Source organism: Biomphalaria glabrata, chromosome 16, assembly GCF_947242115.1.
Source record: "Biomphalaria glabrata chromosome 16, xgBioGlab47.1, whole genome shotgun sequence".
NCBI lineage: Eukaryota > Metazoa > Mollusca > Gastropoda > Planorbidae > Biomphalaria > Biomphalaria glabrata.
This window is the reverse complement of record NC_074726.1, coordinates 13,910,378-13,933,517: the sequence shown is the minus strand read 5'-3', so window position 1 is coordinate 13,933,517 and position 23,140 is coordinate 13,910,378. Positions and strand designations below refer to the sequence as shown.

The following is a 23,140-nucleotide window of genomic DNA, read 5'->3' as shown; positions in this document are numbered from 1 at the left end:
GATGAATGGACCTCATTCACCAATCGTAAATAAACAACATTTATCCACGTGGTTCTCTATCTTTGCTATACAAATTACCTAATAATCACAGGCTGTCACGTGACAGATTTTTTTTCATTGTTTTATCAATGTTGTTTGTTTACGATTGGTGAATGAGGCTCATACACTGTTCATTGTAATATACCTGCGCAGCTCATCAATTATAATCGTGGCACATACAGGAGCATAAGTGAGTAGTCAGAACCAGATCAGTTTTAATGTCTATTATAAAGAACCAAGATGTCAGGTTTCTGAATGCACATAAATCTGAAATTGTTCCTAGTGCATTTCCTAGTTGTACTTGAGGGGTACAACAACTGTGCGAATTTGAAAGGGAAAAATGGAATGGTCTAAAAAAGATAGATTTAAATTAAAGTGCACTTTTGGAACAGTGTCCAGCTCAGTCTTAATGGATTTTTTTTTCTAGAAAAAAAAAGAGGGGGGGGGGCGTCGTTTTTTAAATTTCGCACGCAGGCGGCCACAACCCTTGCGACGGCCCTATCTATATCAATATCTATATATCTATATCTATATCTATCTATCTATCTATCTATCTATCTATCTATCTATCTATCTATCTATCTATCTATCTATCTATCTATCTATATATATATATATATATATATATATATATCTCACTCTCTCGATATATATATATAATAACACGGTTCAGAACTAATCTCCATCGTTACTCTTATACTGAAAAATTTCGTATGAATTCTAAATTTTTCAGAACAAAGTCTTTCTTTAAAAAAATGATGATAAACTCATGTGCAACTACATAAGCTCTGTCGCCATATTTGACTGTACTTTTTTTTAAACGTCATGCTTTTTTCTGGAAAGGGGATAGGGCGGTAGAGTGAAAACGTTAATCCTCGTTCCTTTTTAAAATAGGAGGTGGGGCGACTCGCTATAAGAATTTAATTTATAGCATATAAAAACTATATTAGTGACAGATATTTTATTTATTTTGTAATTTCTTAAATATAATACAAAAAGAAAAAGTATTGATAGTCCGATGGGCGGAAGGCGATTGCATGTATCGCCCCTACCACCTGGTACAACCCTGTTTTATTTTATATTTACTAACAATAAAATTTGAGATTAGAGTGTGGTGCGACATAATATACAAATAGGTTCACATGTCAATACGTAGCTTATATTGTATAGATATTCAACTAATTTTGTTCACAAACTAAAATTTCTCCATAAAAATAGGACCGACCCCCCACTCAGAGGGCTAGAGTGGGGAGGGCAGTAGATGCAATCGCCCTCCCCCTTACCTCACCGAATCGGCCAGGATACCAGAAGGGGAGCGACATAATATAAAAAATTATATATTAATTCAACTAATTTTGCTCACAAACAATGATTTCTCCATAAAAGTATAATCGGCCCCGCCATCAAAGGGTTTAGGTGGGAAGGGCAGTAAAGGTATTCGCCCCCACCCAGTTGGCCAACAGGGGAACGAAATAATATAAAGATCGGTTAAAATATCAATAACAAGTTTTAATCATATAGATATTTAATTAATTCTGTTAGCAAGCTGTCAATTTTACAAATAAATTGGACCGACTCCCCCCCCCCCACTCGAAAGTTTATGGGGGAGGGGGGATTGATGTCATCGCCCCTCACGACCCCATCAAATCGGCTAACATACTAGAGGGGGGGCGATATAATTTAAAAATAGGTTGAAATATTAATAATTAGTATATATTATAAACATAAGTAATAAATTCATATACAATTTGTATGAATTCTAAACTAAAATGCGTCCGCCCCCCTCCTTTTCGCAACATATCAACAGTAAACAATGTAGATCTATTTCCGTTAAGAAAAATGCCTAGATCTATTTTCTAGTTTTAAATATACCCAGATTAATAGTATTTTATTAACATGGTTACAAGTAGCATCGTATATTAGATCTATTCTAGGCTCACATATATCGTCTGCAAAGAAGCATACTAGATCTGCAAGGCTTATCGGTACATTAATTAGGTAGACTTTCACGTTGATTTCATTTGATTAGTTTTAAATATAGTCTAGAATTAAAATGTCCGTTTCTAATATCGTAAAGATATAGATAGTTGAGCTTGACTTTTATAAATATTGCTAAACATTTAATAGCATCTAAATATACCGTCTGCGAATAAGTCTACTTTCAATAAACCTAATAGGCTTACATTTTTTTTTCATAATCTAGATTTTAAAAAAAATCTCTTAATACTACATATAGATTTTAGATCTATAAAAATTTACTGTTTAATAAAAGGGCTCCTTTCTATCGATCGTATATTTATTAACTTCTTTTACATTAGGCCTATATTTTGTATTAACTACTGTTGATTGTTCTTATGCAAATATGAATTAAACTAATGAGATATAGGAATGACATTCTCTATAGATTACTTTTTTTTTTGTAATGTATATAAGTAGGCCTACATTTATAAGTCATCATCATAATCATTCCTTTGGGTTCCTCATGGAACATAGCGCCTCAACAAAAACACGCCACACTTCATGGTCTCTTGCTAGTATTTTGACAGTTTTGTCTATACCATCATGGTCCTCTCGGCTTCGTCTAGTAGACTGCGTCGCCATGTTCTTTTTGGTCTTCCTCTGCGTCTTGTTCCCTTGGGGTTCCACTCTAAGGCTGTCTAGCTCTGGTGTAGCTGATATCTTTTCTAAGGGTGTGACCAATCCATCTCCACTTCCTCTCTAAGATCTGCACTTCTATATTTTTCTGCCCAATCATCTCACACAGTTTGGTGTTTTCTACTTTGTCATGACAAGTAGAAAACATTTATAAGTAGCACATAAGAAATTACCCAGATCTAGTAGAAAATACCTAACATGAACTTTACTAAACGAACGGCAACTTCAAAACAGAAGCATCTACTTAGAGTGAATTTGACCCGAAGGGTGATCAAAAATAAAATCCTTTGTGATAATCTCTTTCTCTAATAAATTATATCTACCGTAACAGTTTGTCTGTTTATAAAAAGCTAAAAACATGTTCAAATCAACACGGGTAAATCGCGTTCGAGGCGTAAAATCCTTCTTGGTCTCCATCATTTTATTCTGTAGGCATTGCAGGATGCGTGAGAACATGCGCAAAGAAACTGTTTTTTATACGGCTATGTAAAAAAAACCTGGAAGTCGTCGTTCCATGGATCAAGTTTAAACTTTGCACACTTATTTGATGGTATAGACAAAACATGAATCAATCAAAATAAAAGAAACAGTCAATAAATTATTGGTAATTATTATTTTGTTTGATATCGAATAATGTAAATAACTTCTGCATAAATGTAGGTAAGGAGTTTTTTTTTTAGGTAAGCTTTGTTTTTTAATAAAATAATTTTTCTTTAATTTGGTTTATTATATAGTGGTATTTCTATTTAACACTTTAAAAAATCGTGTATGTACTTTATTTTGTATAAATAGTATATTTAAATATTTTCATTGAATAGGGTTCGTTCTCAGATATGAAGAGCTGCAGTGGCACCAATGTAGAGCGCTACACATAGCTCCTTAGTCTCTTCTACACCTGAGCGTCAAAGACTGCCCAACGACGAGCGAACAGGCGAACAGCAAGAAAGCATAAAAAGAAGTATAGGTGAAATAAAATACAGTGAAATGAAGTGATATTGTATATACTTATATACTATATAGTTAAGTAGGAATGGCGGTAGTTACTGAACTATACCTTACGAATACAAAAAGAAACCTAAAAAAAATATTCAGAAAGACACAAAGATAAAGGCACATTGTTTATATTAGAACTCATTCTTTCCTTGAGGCCATTACGAGATAGAACGGGTTTCCTGAATCATCAAGGAAAATGATTTAGGAGATTTGAAGTCTCTAGTTAACATGCACATGGATACGCCTTTGACGTACGTTTCTTCTCTTTAGAAGTAACGTCTGTAATTTTTAAGATAAGACAAGTTAGTGATAAAATAAGTCATTTGCCAGATATCACTTGTGAAATGGCTTGTTTCTAAAGCATGCCAACTGAATATTTGAATTGTTTTTTACGATAAGTCCCTTTGTCAAGTACAGAAAAAAGTTCCCCTTTCAGACCTTGTGGTCTATAGTGCAGATGATATAAAGGTCATTTGTTGACAAATTGCTTAATTTTTTAAATTAATTCATGTTTTGTTTGGTAAAATAAATAATTTTGCAAAGTTTTAGCTTGATTTGGGAATGGGCATGGGTGTGGGAAAAATAACGTGTTCAAAACTTTTACTAGTCAGAGTTAGTGGATATAACCTTGAGATCTGTAGGCCAGTTGATGTTTAGGACATCTGTTTCATTGACCAACGGTTCACGAGCAAAGTGTCAAGTAGCCAGTACAACGTCCAACCGTCTTTACTTTCCCCAACTTCAGTCAGGTACCCATTAGAGTTGTCTGGACTTAGGGGCACCCAAAAAATCCCGAAATTCAAAATCATTGTCTTCACCGAGATTCGAACCCAGTATCCCAGCTTTGGAAGCCAAGCGCTTAACCACTCAGCCAATCAATCAAATAATTAATCAAATAATCAATCAATCAATCAATTTATCTATCTATCAATTTATCTATCTATCTATCTATCTATCTATCTATCTATCTATCTATCTAACAAAATACAGTGATTAAAAATGAACAAGAGAAAGCTATATGAAGAAATGTTTAGGCGATGTGATGGAAAGTAAAGAAAAACTTAAGAAAACGATTTTTTTCCCCCCAGAAATTTTGGATTAAATAAATCAAATAAGCAACGCCGAGGGCGTTCAATGAAGAAATCACTGTAGCCAAAATAAAAAGCTATAGAGCAGCAGTTGCTCGGAGTACCAGCGCTGTTTTCTTACCAAAATTGTGTTTTAAAATAGGTTTTCAGCTGCGTCCCTATCATCAGGCGTCTGTTGCACATGTTGATGTAATTACAACTAGAAAACGGAAAATTCTGAAAATTTGATTCTGCAGTGATCGAAGGAGCTCTCGAAATTATTACCTGCCTTTTAAAACACATAGTTTATCAACACTTTCCGATTTCCTGTACACTAAATACACTAAATAGCGAGCCATAGAAGTCTAACAGTACTTACCCTGTAGAAGTCGTAACCCAGCCAACAGAGCACAGTCACCACAAGTCCGGCATAAGGCAACCAGACAATGTTTTCAGGGATGAGCAAGGTGCTTTCATTGATTCTCCGGACAGGGAAGTAACTCAAACCCTCCTGCAGCTGTCCGGTGTAATTCGTCATCGTTTCTCGCTATAGTCGCACCATTGGAGGGTTGACCTCTAGGGTCTTGTAGAGCAATCAATTTAGGAGCAATCCACTACACCCTCAAGTAGTACACTATATTGCAAAGCCTGAAAATAAGTAAACAATAGTCTTAAATGTCTCTTCTTGACCTGCTGATTTGAGGATTTTATTGTGTTATCTCTACAAAACAATGTAACCATTTTAGTATAACTTTAGATTTAAATTATACATACAGCTAAGAACTGAAAACCTGTTAGAAATGCGATTCTGGTAAAATATCCCTTTGAGAAAACTTAATTCCATGACTTTGGGTTCAAGAGGAATGTAGAACAACCCGCTAGACTCACTGGAGATCGTCTCAGTTCTTAACAGCAATTTAATATTGAAAAAATTAGTGCCGCTTATCTCTCTTTTTCATTATTCAATCAATCAATCACACATACAATCAATCAATCAATCCATATATCTTTATTATCTATCTATCTCATATCGACTCCTCTCAATGTAATCAATCAATCAATCAATCAATAGGTCTTACCTATCTATCTATCTATCTATCTATCTATCTATCTATCTATCTATCTATCTATCTATCTATCTTATATCGACCCCCTCCCCTGTCCCATTACGTACTCTCTGTACACTCTCCCAGATGTTTCCTCTCTCGGAATGTTTTCCTCCACGCACGTGCATGTCACGTGCTAAGCACACAGCTCCCCCACAGAAAGCCGGCTGTGTTACCATGGTACTGATTACTATGGTCTATTCTCTTAGAAATAGATGAGTCTTGCCTGATGAACGCTCCTGCAGTAGTGTTGGGCGCTGCATGTGCCCCCCCCCCCCCGCCCCTAACACCATTTCCTTCAACCACTTGACATTTTAAAGGCCTACATTTAACCTACACATAAGTAGTGACGGGAGCCAAGGGCCCCAATGAGAAAAAGAAAAGCATCTAATGGTGGGATAAAACAAATGGGAGCAAGTAAAACATACAACTGTTGACACATAACTACATTTCTCCAAGCATTCGAAAACAGTGAAAAGCATATTTGAATATTTAGTGATGAATGTGCAGGCACCCAACTCTTCACGCTCAAAGAGGCCTGGGCAATTTAAGAACTAGAAAAAAAAAATATATATATATACTGCATTCTTTCTCTAACTCTCTCTCTCTCTCTCTCTCTCTGTATATATATATACACTATAAAGAAGGAAAATGAGTTCAAATAGCAATCAATGACTCTATTGCAGGGGTTCTCAACCTGTGGGTCGCGACCCCTTGAGGGGTCGATTGACGATTCGCCAGGGGTCGCCTAAGATCATTGAAAATATGGACCGTATTTTGTCTATTCTTCTATTGCTGTGTGTGTGTGTGTGTGGGAGGGGGTCGCAGCAGAGTGGGGGATAGTAAAAAGGGTCGCCGAGCTTAAAAGGTTGAGAACTGCTGCTCTATTGAGTCTTTCCCTAGCTAGCATTTCTATTCAGTGCGGTTTTCATCCGTCTTCAAAAGATTGTAGGGACCTCCATAAAGTTTATGCCCAGTGACTCAACTTTTTAAATCCGGTCCGGTCACCGTCCATTAAAAGTATCTATAAGACCTTGGTTGATTTTGAAATTTCTTTAACTCCCAAACAGAGAGACGAATTTCCTGCAATATTCAAACTAAAATTATTCAGCTGTGAATTTAGTACTAGTTTTGAAAAAAAAAGTTATGTAAACTAAGATTATTGAGCCTCGGAGGGTGCCAAACAGTGCTATCTCCAGGGGCGTAACTAGGGATTTGGGGGCCCGGGGGGATTGACCTCTATGGGGGCCCCTTGCATTTTGACATTCGACATATGACATGGAATAATGTACGCAAAAATATATAAGCCCCAAATCAAATTGGTTCAGTATATCAGTAAACTTAACAAAAAGTAATCAAGACTCTTTTAATGAATAATACCGTTGTTTATTAGTTAAATAATGCACAAGTGACAAATCTAAATTGATATCGCTTCACGTCGTGCATTCTGTGCAGCAAAGACATCTATATTATCAACTACATCGATACTTTCTAGTATGTGTGACTTCACTGACATTAAAAACATGATAAGCCATTCTTGCGTCATTGTGCTCCTGAGATACTTTTTGATGAGCTTGAGCTTTGAGAATGATCTCTCACATGACGTAATGTCGTAATGGAAGTGGCCTGAGTTAGCGGTATTCGGAGGAGGTTGCAAAGTCTGAGCACACGTAATTACCATATGAAGCCTGTTTCCTCAGTATGTCTATTGGTGATTGTATTACTGTTTGTTGATGAAAAGTGCTCGTGCATTAATGACATCATTGAAAAAGCTATTTTCCATTTATTTCATCATACAAACAGGAAAAGTAGCACAGTTTGTCACAAGCGTGTCTTCTAACAGGTGTCTTGGTTCAAGAGGAAACCAAAAGGTATCCATTTTCTTTCCAGCCTTTGGAATCTGCCCTTCATCTCCATATGAAATCTGTCCAGCACTTCTGTCACAAAACGTTTGAATTGCAGTTGTATTGACAGTCCTACATTAGAACTCAACTTCCCATCAAGTCTTTTCTTTCATATGGTTGTTTTGATTACAGGGAATCCATAGTATTCACTACCTTCTTTTGCTTTTTCGATGGATTGGGTTTTTGTCAGTTTCTCATCATTTTGCAGAAAGCATGAAAGGATACTAATTTCTTTAGCAGATTCCCGTATATGCAGTCCAGACTTTTGTAGTTTCTTCCGAACTATATTAATTGGGCACAGGAGCTTTGACCAGAATTCCAGATAGGCAAAAAATTCTTAATTTTCCACTGCATGAAGAAGATTCTGTGCTAATATTATATGGCATTACGTCATTATTGGTTGTTTATGTTTTGTGCGAAAGCAAAAGGATTCAGGGTATACAAAAGTGGGAAAGATCCATATCTTGTTATGCTCGAGTATAGAAATACTCCGATAAGTGGGCTGCCGTATTCACCATCACAACTGCTGACGAGTAGAAGACTCAGGGAATCATTCCAAATGATCACAAACTATTGAAACCATTGGTAGCTGAAAATGCAGAGACATTACTCAACGAACGACAGATGAAAAGCTAAGTGAAATACGATGCAAAAGCAAGACTACCTAAAGATTATTCTGTCGGAGAGTTCGTCTAGGTCAAACATGGCAGAAAGCAGTTGTCATAAAAAAAACATTCAGCACCCAGATCTTACATCATAAAGACAAACGGAAAAAACATACAGAAGAAATCAACGCTTTTTAAATAAGAGTTTCGATGAAGACATCTCTGGGTACTATGATACCAATGGAAACAATGAACTGCAAACTGTTGCAACAAACGAAACAGACAGTTATAGACCAACTTGTTCAGTCAAGACAACCAGAAGTGGACGAATTGTTAAAGTTCCTAGTAGACAGTGCCGGTCGCAGTGGGCGCCGCGCTTTCATAGGCCCCGCGCTAATTCCAAGTGTACATTATTAAATTAAACAATTGTAACGTATATAAAATAACAGGGTTTTCGCGACCTCCTGATTTTTCAGGGCCTCCAGGAAATCTCATGAAAAGGCAAAATATACGATAAAGTCCTGAACTTTTTTTGAATTTATTCAAATATCCTGAAGAATAGACGAAATTGACGTTTTGGGGTGCCAATAAATCAAAAGTGGCATTGCGAGCTTTCATTTGATAAAAATTTATTGCAAAGACGAAAGTAGGCCTATTTTCTAATTAAAAAAAAATTTGACATTATGCTTATCCCTACCCAGACTAGGCCCCGCGCGATCCGTTTCGCATAGGGCCCCGCAAATGCTAGGGCCGGCCCTGCTACTAGATATCACTATTAAGAACTCTAAAAGGAAGGGTGTGATAATAACTTCAATAGGAAGAATGTATTAATATTATATGATATTACGTCATTATTTTTTGTTTATGTTTTGTGCGAAAGCAAAAGGACTAGATCATTAGATGTAAATAAAAAGAGAGAGTTTCTATTGGATTGAGGATTTTAAAAACTGATCTCTGCGGCAAAAATATTTTTAAAATATCTAGGTTTAGTCTTTGTGATAAATTTAATCTATAAATGTTGATTAAAAAAAGACACTTGTTGACACTATTTGTCAATCAAATATATTAATTTATGTATTTACAAATAAATTTCGGACACCCATTTGGGGGCCCCCCATAGGTGGGGGCCCGGGGGGATTTTAAAATTCTCCCCCCCCCCCATCCCCCCCCTTAGTTACGCCACTGGCTATCTCAATAAGTACTCACACTGTACTCTCTCACACTGCACTCTCCCAGTATAAGGACGCGCTACCTTTCTAAAAAATTATTTAATTATACATTGACAAATACAATTTAAACAAAAAATAAAGCTAGCTTTTTGGTGTAACCGGCGTACAGAATAAAAAAAATTTTGGATACATTTAGTTTTTTAAAAATGTTTATATATCATGGGCGTAGCCAGGATTTTTTTTTCGGGGGGAGGGGGGTTGGGGGGTGGATTTTTTCCTTTCCCCCGACCCCCCCCCCCCGCGAAAGTTTTTCTTATATGTATTTATGTGTGTGTGTGTACATAATCTTTATTTCATTCTGACCCTTCATTCTTTTGGAAGACGTTTATTGTGCCCTAGAATAGGTTCTTACATGAGTTAGTGGGAAAATTGTAGATTCCCCGCCATTATTAGCAAGGGGGTATGGGGGAGCGCTAGGAGCTCCCCCAGCGCGGGGCGAAGCTCCGCCGCCAATCACTATTTCTGCTATTGAAAGCCAACAAAATGCATATTCTGAGGTATCTACAGTGCATTTTCCTGCTATTAAAAAGTTTTATTTCAAAAACCTAATGTGCTATTCTTACTGACTTAGACCCTCCGGCTCTGTTTGGCGCATTTCCCGTCAAGCTGTTTTCATAAAAATCTGTCACTGGTAATGTCTGAAGCCTCTTCCCACCTGCCATGAGGACCTCCATGAATGTGTGGAGTCAAGTTGTACTAGGATATCATTGCAATTCTTCTTATGCGTAATTCATTTTGTCGGAGAACATGTTTCGCAAACCTCATGATGCGTCGCTCTCTCACAATCTTACTAAAGGGTCGACTTCCAGTTCGGCAAAGGATTTCCTTGATTTAAACCAGATCTCTATAACTGACTCCTAAAATCTGTCTTAGCCATCTTTGTTGAGCCACATTTAGTGTTTTTCAATTTCGGCAGATGACTATTCACTGCAGTTTATTAAGGGAGCCCTGCCACTGGTAAAAATGTGTAACCTCTCTTGTATACGCTCTTGGAATTAAGTGACTGTAGATGCTTTAGATTTTATATCAAAAAGAGAAGTTTAATATATGATAAATGTGCACTTTCTTAGCACTACAGAATCTAAGCTATCCCATTTGTAGCTCAATGTGTGTACATTTAGTTGGCAGCATTAGTGAAGTTCTATTCAGCAGCAATGTTTAGTTTTTCTTGAAAATACCCAGTGAAATTTCTTTCCCACCAAATGCCATAATAATCAACTCCTTTAGGACGCACTCATTGAAAACTTACAAAAGCACACTCTTCAGCTAGCCTCTTTAATTGACAACAATTAAGAATTCGTCTTGAAAGATCGATTAGACTGTCACGATTTGTGTTGTTTTAGTGGATATACACTTTCGCTGCAATTTAGTTATAGAATGATCAGTAGATGACTATTGTAATACTTTTTGAAAGGAACGGGCGCAGACCAGGAGAAATTAAGGGCGCCAGTGACAGCAGAGCAGAAGGTAACGGGGGAGGGGGGCTAGTTGTAAGAATCCGAGGAAGAGTGGACGTTAATAGTTCAAACCCGCGTTTCTCAAATTGAAGATTGCCCCAGCAACTTCCAAAAGGAGGGGGGGGGGGAGGACAACGTGCTGAAAATGGCAGTCGAGAAGGAGTTCTTTTTTTTTTTCAAGGGACAGAAAAATCTATTTTTATTGTAGTTTTAAATCCATGTTTGAATACTGACCAAATAAAGATGAAGCTAAAGACGCCATTTTATTTCATTTTATTTTTAATGTTCTTTTTTATTCATGAAATATTCCTGTACGTTTCCGCTAACGTGACTTTTCTCGATGTACGCATGTCAGTACTCGATGTATGCTGTCAGTACTCGATGTACGCTGTCAGTACTCGATGTACGCATGTCAGTACTCGATGTACGCATGTCAGCACTCGATGTTTGCATGTCAGTACTCGATGTACGCATGTCAGTACTTGATGTTTGCATGTCAATACTCGATGTACGCATGTCAGTTTTTGATGTACGCATGTCAGCACTCGATGTACGCATGTCAGCACTCGATGTACGCATGTCAGCACTCGATGTACGCATGTCAGCACGCGATGTACGCATGTCAGCACTCGATGTACGCATGTCAGCACTCGATGTACGCATGTCAGCACTCGATGTACGCATGTCAGCACTCGATGTACGCATGTCAGCAATCGATGTACGCATGTCAGCACTCGATGTACGCATGTCAGCACTCGATGTACGCATGTCAGCACTCGATATACGCATGTCAGCACTCGATGTACGCATGTCAGCAATCGATGTACGCATGTCAGCACTCGATGTACGCATGTCAGCACTCGACGTATGCATGTCAGAACTATATGTATGCATGTCAATGTTGTGCAGTTTCTCCTGTCGTAACTCGTTTTGTTAAACACTCGTGACAACAATATAAGTACTTGCGCTATAAGCTTCTTGAATGTCCATCGCATTATTGTACTGACCAATGCTGCCGTCCTCTTTCTTTGGTTTAATTTGACTGTTTAGTGAGTGCAGTGAGCATTACACGCCAGCTGAAGGCATTTCTGCAGCTCAAAATGCAGGAACACAATTCGCCGCACCACTTTTACTTGAAACTTTATTTAACCTACTGCTCCTCTGATAAAAATGCGTGTTAAAAGCAAGAGGAATGAATGTCTGAAGCTTAGAAAGCAGGACAGCGCTTCGCCCCGGGACTCCCACCGGGACCCCGCTGGAGAGACATACATCCTAGCTGGCTGAGTGGGGGTAATCTGCTACTATACCACTACTAGCTTTTCTACTGTATAAAAGACAAAACAATTTTGAAGAGACCTTAGGTCTACTTCAGAACAAATGAAACGGATTAGCTTTAATGTAGATTCATTACGTCTATTTGGATTTCTCAATTTAGTAAATATTGATGTAAAGAAAAAGCAGCCAAACGTGTTACAGTTGTGTGTTTTTAAGTTTTTATTTCTTGTTCGTGACATGTTTAAAGCCCTCCGGACAGCGATCTCCTAGACTCCCGAGCTGGCAAATGGACATTCTCTGAGGCTAATGGCAAAGGGTTGCTTAAAAAATCTTTTAGGTTTGTCATCGGTTGGTGGCGTCGCAGGTATAATTTTGAGAAAAGTTCTTACGCCCTTACTCTACGTCCCAATTCAAATCCGGCCCTTCTGTGGGAGTGATCTCCTGTAGTCTTATCATAGTTGAAAAATCATTTTAAAATTTCTAAATCCGGCGATGTTCGGCCATCAGCCTGGAGCTCAGACATACGGAGTAGCAATTGCAAAAATAAGTTTTCAATACTTTATTCCTGGTCAGCGAACTTTCTATAATCCTAGGTTACGCTAGCTAATTTGTTGGTACACTACTGATTTTGAATTTCAGTTCATTCAGTATCGATATATTAAAATTATAGATTGAAACTGTATGACGTTTTTGGTAAGACAAATATCTTTGAAATAATGTCAGTTTGAATTTACTATAGTATAGAATAGTTCGGGTCTATTGTTGTCTTTCTCTAAGTTTTCACTAGTTAAAGTAGTTTATAAAAACACATTTTCTTTCTTTACATCAGCAGTGTGTTTACAAGAATTCAAAGTCTGGGAATTTTTTTCCCCATTTTAAACAGTCCACCATCTGCAAAATAATATTTGAATGTTCTAAACGAACAACAAAAAAATTACTTTTGTGTGTGTGTGTGTCTTTTAATTAGTTTTCAAAATGTGTTGGTTAAAGTTTTAATAAACAAGCGTAAAAAGTCAAGAATTGTGTGCCACTGAGCGTGTGAATGTATGTGTGAGTGTGAGTCCTGGATTTACCTGCTTGAAGTGTGAACTAAGCGTGAGATAACTTGGCTTTAACCTGCGGCTAAGTCGACTTCCCCTTACAGTCTTATCTATCTTCGGTTTAACGTCATTTCCAGTTCGCTGTTAATAACCCTTTTTTTTTCAACTTGTGTGCCTGTGGTGTACAGGTTGGTGTACTAGTGTGTGTACCTGTATGTGTACTTGTGTGTGTATACCTGTGTGTGCCAGTGTGTATACATGTATGTGTACATGTTTGTACCTGTGTGTGTGTGCCTCTGTGTGCACCTGTTTGTGTACCTGTGTGCACATGTGTGTACGTGTTTGTACTTACATGTGCCTGTGTGTAACTGTGCGTGCATGTGCGGGTAACTTCCTGTGTGCGCCTCTGTGTCTCTGTGTGTGTCGCGCATGTGTGTCTGTGTCTGTGCTTGTCTGTATCATAGCTAGTAAGTTTCCATCGTTTGGGGGCCCTGGGGGCCCGACCTCTTTAGGGGGGGGGCCTGCATTTTGCGTAATATTTAATTTTCAATGTAAAAAAACACTCATTTGGCGGCTCCCCTCAAGTGGGGGACACGGGGGATTTTCAAATTCTTCCCCCTTCCTCCCCCCCCCCCCCACCCAAGCTACGCTACTGCTGAGTGCGTGTTTGTATGAGTATGCGTCTGTGTGTGTGTCTGTGTGTGTAAACGCCGATGTGTGTATGCTCGTGTGTGTGTGTTTCACGCGGAAATATACTTCAGGCATTAACTGTATGTGTTTGAGTTGATGGATGGATGCAGGCGTACTGTTTTATGTAACTAATTGGTGAAACAGTTTAATTAGAAATGGCATGCGACAACATACAGGAAACTGTTCTTCGGAATTTAGAACCCTGCATGGAATAAGCTCAGACATTCTTTGACCTGACATTCTTAACCTTGTCTGTTCCACCAAAAGATCAACACTTGCTCCTATAACCTTTCAAAACTGAGTCTTTTCGGGTGCATTTCATTTCTTGGTGTTTTCTAATTGTGACTCTTCTTTGAAATGTGTCTCTTGAGGTTCCAGTAATTCTGGGAAGACAAAGGCAAAGCACAAGGCACGAAAATTAGACTGATGCGCTGCTTGGTCATGGCAACTTTCCTGTAGGCTTGCGAATCAAGGACTTAAAATGCAGAGAACGATCCTAGCCATGGAACCGGATGCTACAAAAGGTATCTCGGTACCACCGCTATCACAAAAAAATAGAATCATAATGGAAATCTTGGCCAACATGACCTTCTTATCATTATCCAAAGAAAACCGTTAGCTAAAACTACGGACATATTACAAGGTCCTTAGGGCTCGTAAAGACCTTCTTGCATGGAACAGTTCCAGAGATAAGATGTAGAGGCAGACAAAAGAATCGATGGAACAATAACAAGGAATGGAGGGGCCTGTTAATGAAAGAGATTCTAATCCCAGTACAAAAACAAGGTTACAAAGAAAGTTAGTGTGGAAACACAAACTCAATATCGGCCCCCGAAGTGGTCCGCTCAGGATGGTAATTTTCAATATTTTCAGAAAGAATATCAGAAAGTATGATCTACAAACTATCAATTACTGCAACCCTAGCTCCGTCCATACAAAAAGAAGAGACGTGCTCGTGTCGAAAGTGTTGCCCATACTGTTGTATTGTTAGTTCGACTAACGACTTGATACCACAGGATACGTAGATTTATTAATGTTATTATTATTACATTGTTTATATTCATATGTATTCAATGAACTGATAGTTATGATGATATAGTTAAATCCTAGGTGTCACTTACAAAGACTGCATCGCGAATGAAGAGATTAGAAACAGGATTAATACAGCACTACGATGACCTGCTAACCACTGTCAAAAACGTAAACTCCAAGGCCACATCACAAGGTACTCAGGGATAGCAAAGACTTTCCTTAGGGAACAGTACCAGGAAGAAGATTAAGAGGAAGACAGATAAAGCGATGAGAAGACAACATCAAAGGCCTGACAGGCCTGTCAGAGAAGGAAATTCTATCAAAGGCAATGGACAGCGAGGAATGGAGAAAGACGGTTGACAGATCTTATAGGTAGCCCAACGGTCCAACAGACTAAGGAGAGGGGAAGGTGAAGTTAAATGTGAACCTGGCCTAACTGATGTTATTAAATGATTATCTAATTGTTTTGTAAAGCGCCAGTTTCTCGGGTGATGCCTAACCTCACGTCTACAATATGAAACACTATTTATTAATTGTTGTTTTAAATTACATTCCACTTATATACGTACTAAATAGATTTTTTTTCATTAAAAAAAAAGTATTTTTTTTTTGTAAATGTAGGTAATTAGTATGATATAAATTGTTTACCATAGTAATACAATTTTTTAAAAAAATATTGTCAAAAAATTAAAAACAGTTTTGCATAAATTGTTATCACAAATATGGTCGATAATAAGTATATCTACTTTATCGTGGTTTTGTTTGTTACTATTAATAGTGAATAGTTGTAAAAATAATGTATTTTTATGAAAAAAACAAACTGCTTGCATAGTTGATTTTAAAAATTAAATTTTTCGCTTTCAGAAAAGAAAAAAGCAGAACTTTGAAAGGCCTAAAATATCATGATGTCGGATATGTTTTCTAGTTTACTAGATCGAAATGGGACGGACGAGAGGACGGACAGACAGACCACACAAAACAAGTAGCTGCTATTTTACTTTCGGGGGACTCTAACAAAAGAGAGGAATGAAGAAAGAAGGTCAACAGATCGTGTGTGGTACCCCAACGGTCCAAATGAACAGGTGAATGATCTTGTAGGTATGTTCCTTTTGTTTTTATAGATAGGATGTACACTCAGACTATCCCCTCCACACACACAATTGTTAGCTTTAAGTTTTTTTGTTTTTTAACTTTTTGTTTAATATTAAGTGCTAATGAAAATAAATCAAGTTTACACGACGGCACACGTACACTCACAGTGCTAAAGCATGATGTTGTTTTTAAAATTAGTTTCGGACTCTGTAGAAGCATGGCACTAATCTCAGAGATTAACGTCTGATGGTCTGAGGGTACGATGGTTTTGAAACCAGCAGTACAAATACCCCCCCCCCCAACCTCTACCCTCATTCAAATTTTTAAAAAATAAAGAATCCTGGACTTCGTTTGAGTTTGGGTTACGCTGAAACTATGAAGAAAAAAAGTCATCATTATAGAAAAGGTGGTTCAATGTCGTGTTGAACAGAGCTCTTAACAAAGCTTATATTAACTCCGTCTGTCTGTCTGGGTTGATTCTTTTACACTTTTTTTCTACCGATTCTCCTTCTCAGATCAAGTTGAAATCTTGCACAATTATTCATTGTCGATGACAGCACACGAATCAATGAAACAAAAACTAGTTAATCAATAATTGCTAATTAATTGATTTTGTTTTAAATAGAAAATATTAAGAGGTACAGATATTAAGAGGTACAGCAGCGATGAACGGTGCTCTCCCTTCACTCAATGTAAGCTGCATAGGGCATCTTTCATGCTTAGAGCATTCTCGGTGCGAGATGATCCATACACTTGTGTAGACATGAGGAAGATGTAGAGATGTAGCTGTCTGGTCAATGGTCCCCTTCGAACCCGTAAATCTCTCACATGTGGCTCCAAGCGCCATGCCCTGGAAAACCGCTTCAGCTGGGGGACTAAACCATGTGAGGGGGTGGTGATAACATGGCAGCACTGGGCGAACGGCCTTCTAGACTAAGGTCACCGGCTAGGGCGGAAGAGTCCCAAGATGGACTACAAAGGCCACATGTTCAGGACCAAGGCGAACCACCTAGATGGAGGTACTCGGCTGTGGTCAAGCATGGAGAGGGATGGGCGCCGCCATGCAAGTATCTAGCTCTCGTTACACCAAATGAGATCGTAATATTATCATCATCTTCATCTCATGTAGTAGGCCTTAATTGGTCAGCATAAGACATCAACAGAATGATGGTTAAACGCTAAAAAATATCTACTTTTCAAGAGCCTTTTGAATAATGTTTTAATTGAAAAATGTTCGGTGATTTTATAAGCCCTTACTACATTGCAAATACAACAAATTTGTTCCTTGAGATAAGACACATCACATATTTAGATTAAGGCTTTGAGGATCGCCGCCGAAAATTTATTTATACAATAGAAAAATATCAGATTGAGTAAAGATTGGAAAAAGGCGACTAGGAAAAAAATATTGGGGTTCAGAACTTACTCTTATGCTTAAAATGTTTTTATGAATTCTAAATTTTCCAAAACAAAGTCTTTCTTTTAAAAAAATATGAAAAATTCATGAACAATTACATAAACTCTTTCGACAGATTTGATTATTCCGTTTTAAAATGTCATGTTTTCGTCTGGAAAGGGGAGGGGGCGGTAGAGTGTAAACGATTAGTTCTCGCTTCTTTTTATAATTTCTAATGATTGCATTTGGCACTAAAGAATAGGGGGTGGGGCGACTTGATATAAGAATTTAATTTATAGCATATATAAATTATATCAGTGACAGATATTTTACATTTTGTAATTTCTTAACTAAAATACAAAAAGAAAAAAAGTATTGGTTTGTCCGATTGGCGGAGGACGATTGTATGTATCGCCCCTGCCAGCTGATAGAACCCTTTTTCATTTTATATTTTCTAATGATGAAATTTGAGATTAGAGTGTGGTGCGATTAAGATGAGATTAAATAATATACAAATGGATTCAAATATCAATATGTAGCTTATATTACATAGATATTAATTTTTTTTTTCACAAACTATGATTTATCCTTAAAAATAGGACCGACCCCCCCCCCCCCCCCCAACTAAGATGGCTAAAGTGGGGAGGGCAGTAGAAGCAATAGCCTTCCCCCCCCCCCCCCCCACACCCCACCGAATAGGCCAGGATACCAGAAGTGGAGCGACATAATATAAAATGTATATAATAATTCAACTAATTCTACCTGTCCTCAAAATCATTAGGTTCAGTTTGATTATGTATCGATAACTGTACTCATTATAAAAGCATATCATAAGACCTTTAACAATTTGATACAGTGGCATCCATGAGGCCCTTTCGATGGCCCCACCGGCCCATTTTGGCTCCGTCCCACCGGGCATTTGTCCCAATGCCTTAATGCCCATGTAGCAAGTCCGCCCCTGTATATAATTCATAATAGTAATAAGGATAGTCTTCGAGTCCGTCTTTTGTTAGTCTTTACGTGAAGGACAGGATGCAAATGTCTATCATGGTCCGGGATCTTAATGAGCCTGTTTATCGTTTAAGACATCTTTTCAGTCTGGAGTAGGCCATCTTTTACCACTGTCAGCAGCAGTAAAGTGTAGACCAATGATGACGTAACTTTTTAGACCTGAGAAGGAGGTGGGGAGAAACAAGTACATTTCTGATACGCGTATCAAGGGTCGCATCATTGGAAAAAAAAATCTTTGAAGTCGAATGAAACCGAGGCTCTATGACATCTTTGTCAAAATGTCGCCCATAGAAACACTAGCTTTAAATCATCGGCCCCCACGTGAAAGGGGTACATGCCATATGTTTTTTTTTTTTACTATTTAACTAATTCTATTATAAAATGATAAAAAGCTAGTAGTTGCAGCCTTGCAGGCCTATATTTTCACCCTTCAGCCTTCCTGCCTCATACCTACATAAAGTCCAGCGGGTTGGTTAAATGTCCTGGCTTGGACCCTTTCAAGAAAGAACGTTTTTTTTTTTTTTATTAAAAGTCTCAGTGTAAAGACAAAAAGTGAACTCTAAGGATAAGAAAGTTCCAATCAGCGTGGAATGTTGACAGGACAGTAACCACAGGTTGTATAAATAACATCAGCAACCAGTTGTTTGGTTTTAAACATCGGTCTTGTGAATGCTTACTATTCATTACACCTCTACACCAGGCCCCCCACCCTTACTCTCTCTCTCTCTCTCTCATGTATCATTACACTATCTCCTCAATAAAAGTGAAGGATTGAAAGTCTAACGTTTCAATGGGAAAAGAAACGGTAGGGTGGTGGGGGGGGGGACTGGATGAGCTGCTTGCAGTTATTAATGGTGTCTATAAATAAGTCAAGGTGTACAAGAATTTACTTACCTGTGAGTGCATAGATATACCCATGGATTAGTTGAGAGAGAGAGAGAGAGAGACAGAGAGAGAGAGAGAGAGTTTATGTGTGAGAGATCTAGAGTGTGATACTACTAAGCGATCGCTATGAGAATAGTTCACTTTAACGGACAAAGCTGCTTTGACAAAAGTTTCTTATATGCGACTAGTGAATGAGAAAATAAATAATTGCCTATATTTAGAACACGCGATGGTATTTAGTATATTAGAAATAATCATAAAATACAAAAATGTATTAGAGTTTATGTTGAAACAAGAACAAAGTAAATAGTTTAAAAAAATACACATAGTCAGAGCGAAATAAATAAACATTTTAAAAGAAATAGAAAAACGAACATGACCAAATTGATGTAACAGATCTAGTTGAATCTTACCAACGTATTGTGTTACTGTAAGTTTAGGATTCTTCTGAAAAATTAGGCATTTCCATGTCTCGTTTCCCCCCCCCCCCTTTTTTTTTCTCACCTTTGTATATTACCTCAGGAACTTTATAAATGTGGAATTAGCCAGAACATTCTGTTGGCGTCATTAATCAAATATTTCGATCAACAAATGTTCACTTTTACTCTTTTCTACCAGTCGAAGCGAACAACTCTATACAAAGCCTTGTTAACTGACATGTATCCATCTATCTATCTATCTATCTATCTATCTATCTATCTATCTATCGATCTATCTATCTATCTATCTATCTATCTATCTATCTATCTATCTATCTATCTATCTATCTATCTATCTATCTATCTATCTATCTATCTATCTATCTATCTATCTATCTATCTATCTATCTATCTTACTAACTAACTAACTAACTGTCTGTCTCTTTGTCTGTCTGTCTTTCTGTTTCTTACTATATATATATATATATATATATATATATATATATATATATATATATATATATATATATATATATATATATATATATATATTATATATATATATATATATATATATATATATATATATATATATATATATATATATATGCGTATATCCATAACTGTTAACTCTTCGTCTCCTAACTGACGATACCAACGTTGATTCCATCAGAACGTGTTAAATAATAACGTAGAGAAAGAGTTAATATTCGTGTGATATCAGCAATTAATTTAGATCCATTGTTTGAACAAAAAGTCCACGAAAGTCTGCAGACTGGACTTGAACGACCAGAAGCAGCAAAGCTCTGCTATTATCTTAATTCAGTCATGAAAACGTTCCTATCCTGACATAAATGGAAGGGCACATACAAGATAACGCCGCCAAAATGTTATTTAAGAAATTATGTATACTTCAGTGTCAAGTCATTTTATATAGTTATTAAGCGAGAGAGCGAGAGAAAAAAAGAGACGCCTCTTATCAGTTTTATCACGATTCAGCAGGTGGGGCATCGTGTGGAAGGAGACCATGACATAAACATGAGTCTACCTAGTGAGCTTCGATAGTACCCACGTTCTACACCTACAGTGCAGTGGCGTAGCTAGGATGGGGGGGAGGAGGGGGAGGAGAATTTGAAAATACCCTCGGGACCCCACTCAAATGAGTGTTCGAAATTGTTGTTTTTTACATTAAATATTATGCAGAATGCAGCCCCAATCAGGTCCTGCTGTAATAATAAATGGCTCTAAATCAACATCAATAATAGTAAACTCATGTATTCATCAAAGAACAGTCTTAGGTCCACTACTATTTTTAATTTACATAAATGATTTATCAAATTGCATTAGTTCAGGAACAAAAGTCAGATTATTCGCAGACGATTGTATAATATATAGAACAATAAAAACAACACAAGATACAGAAATTTTACAAAGAGAATTAGATGAATTACAGAAATGGGAAACAAATTGGAGCATGTCTTTCCACCCAGAAAAATGTCAGTTATTAATAGTAACAAAATAACTAAAACAAATTAATTCTACTTATCTTATTCATGGTAAACCAATAAAACAGACTAAAAACGCAAAATACCTAGGTATTATAATAAATAAAAAAACTGTCATGGAATCCACATATTGATGAAACTATCAAAAAATCAAACAAAGCATTAGGGATAATAGAATATTCATCCTCTGTTTAGGACCCCTCAACTCAAGAAAACATTAAGAAACTAGAACAGACACAAAATAAATCAGTGAGATTCATAACAAACGAATATTCACATTTGACTAGAATAACAGTAAAATCACTAAATTTAGAAAACCTTAGGATAGAAGACTCAAAAGTAAAATAGCAATTATACATAAAACACTGAACCATAATCTTCAAATACAAAAACAAAATCTAATAAAATACTCAGAAAGACACAAAGATAAAGGCACATTCCTCGTTCCATATGCTAGGACAAATTTGTACAAATACTCCTTCTTCCCTAGTGCTATTAGAGCATGGAACGGGTTGCCTGAGCTAGCCAGGAAAACAAGTGACTTAGCAGAATTTAGGTCATTGGTAGAGATGCGTGACTAAATGCATGACGCGTAGGACATGATCAGTAACGTCTGTATTATATAAGGTAAGATAAGATAAGAAAACAATGTAACTATGTATATAATTAAATGAAGTGTGCGCAAACTTAGAAACAAGTGACATTTGTATAGTTTTGCTTTTTTTTATCATGGCGATCTATATTTTCTTAATCTATTTATTTCTTCATACTTTTAAGTAAGCTTTGCACAATCAAGTTCTTCTATTACATTCTAAGTCATTTCTACAAGAGAAAAATTTTTATGTACGTCAAAGTATTTAATGAACTCTTTACTGAATACAAAGAAACATTTGAGGTGAGTACGGGAATTTCCACTGAAGCGTTTTCAAAATGCAAAGACACATTTGAGTCTAGTGCGGTAGTACCCATTAAAAGTGCGATTAAAATAGGATAATTTAGTTTTAAACTGATAATATTTTAAAATTATAATGGTGAAACCAGAGAATTGCATTAAAATGTCCAGCTCTTGAATGTGTCCACGAAATGGTCGAGTCTGCTCTGCTAACACCAATACGAAATGGTCGAGTCTGCTCTGCTAACACCAATACCATAACAAACTCTACAAGATTTTCTTTTCTTTTCGTTCTTTACCTCAGTCTTGGCGATGGATTCCCTGGCAGTTTAAATGTTGTGGGTTGGGCACAGAAGGTACAATGATGACAAAGTGTAAGCCTATTTTAATCTTACTTTGTTGAAGATTAGATACTTGCAGCCAGGGCTTTTTTTGTGCCGGTACGCACAGGTATGCCGAACCGGCACCTTTAAAAAACATTTAATTACTTTTCTTGTATTTTAAAGTATATTATTAATTTTTAGTAGTTAAAAGTTAGGCGATCAACTACTGAGTACCGGCACCTATTTTTTTTTTTTTACAAAAAAAAAGCACTGCTTGCAGCCATACAGGAGAACACAATAGAATGCATATATCCATAAATATAAAGCTTGTCTTCGAGTCCAAACATTAATTGTGAGTGCAGTATATTACTTGGGTTAGGGTTAGGGGTTAGGGACCTAAATATTTAGTCACATTCAGAGAGACGTAACCATTGTCGGCCGGTGGTCAAGTTAGATTCTCTTTTCGAAGTCTACGTCTGTCCTCGCCAGTAGATTTTCTTTTGAATCCATACGAAGATAGGTAAC

At 37.1% G+C, this 23,140-nt stretch overlaps 2 protein-coding genes across 2 annotated transcripts in view; both read right to left on the bottom strand.

Annotated features, from left to right (window-relative positions):
* The window catches only part of LOC129923483 (uncharacterized), a 115,533-nt gene that overhangs the window by 17,602 nt on the left and 74,791 nt on the right, over positions 1 to 23,140 (bottom strand). Inside the window, exon 2 of the mRNA XM_056014640.1 lies at positions 5,134 to 5,402. Within this exon, the coding sequence (XP_055870615.1) occupies positions 5,134 to 5,292 (159 nt within the window). The 5' untranslated portion in view covers positions 5,293 to 5,402. The remainder of the gene's footprint in view (positions 1 to 5,133; positions 5,403 to 23,140) is intronic.
* Positions 11,407 to 11,928, bottom strand: LOC129923436 (uncharacterized). The gene has a single exon (XM_056014340.1). The coding sequence runs from the start codon at positions 11,926 to 11,928 to the stop codon at positions 11,407 to 11,409; it is 522 nt and encodes a 173-aa protein (XP_055870315.1).

Excerpts from the sequence above, each read along its gene's own strand:
- LOC129923436 (XM_056014340.1), bottom strand. The coding sequence starts at position 11,928 with ATGCATACGTCGAGTGCTGACATGCGTACATCGAGTGCTGACATGCGT.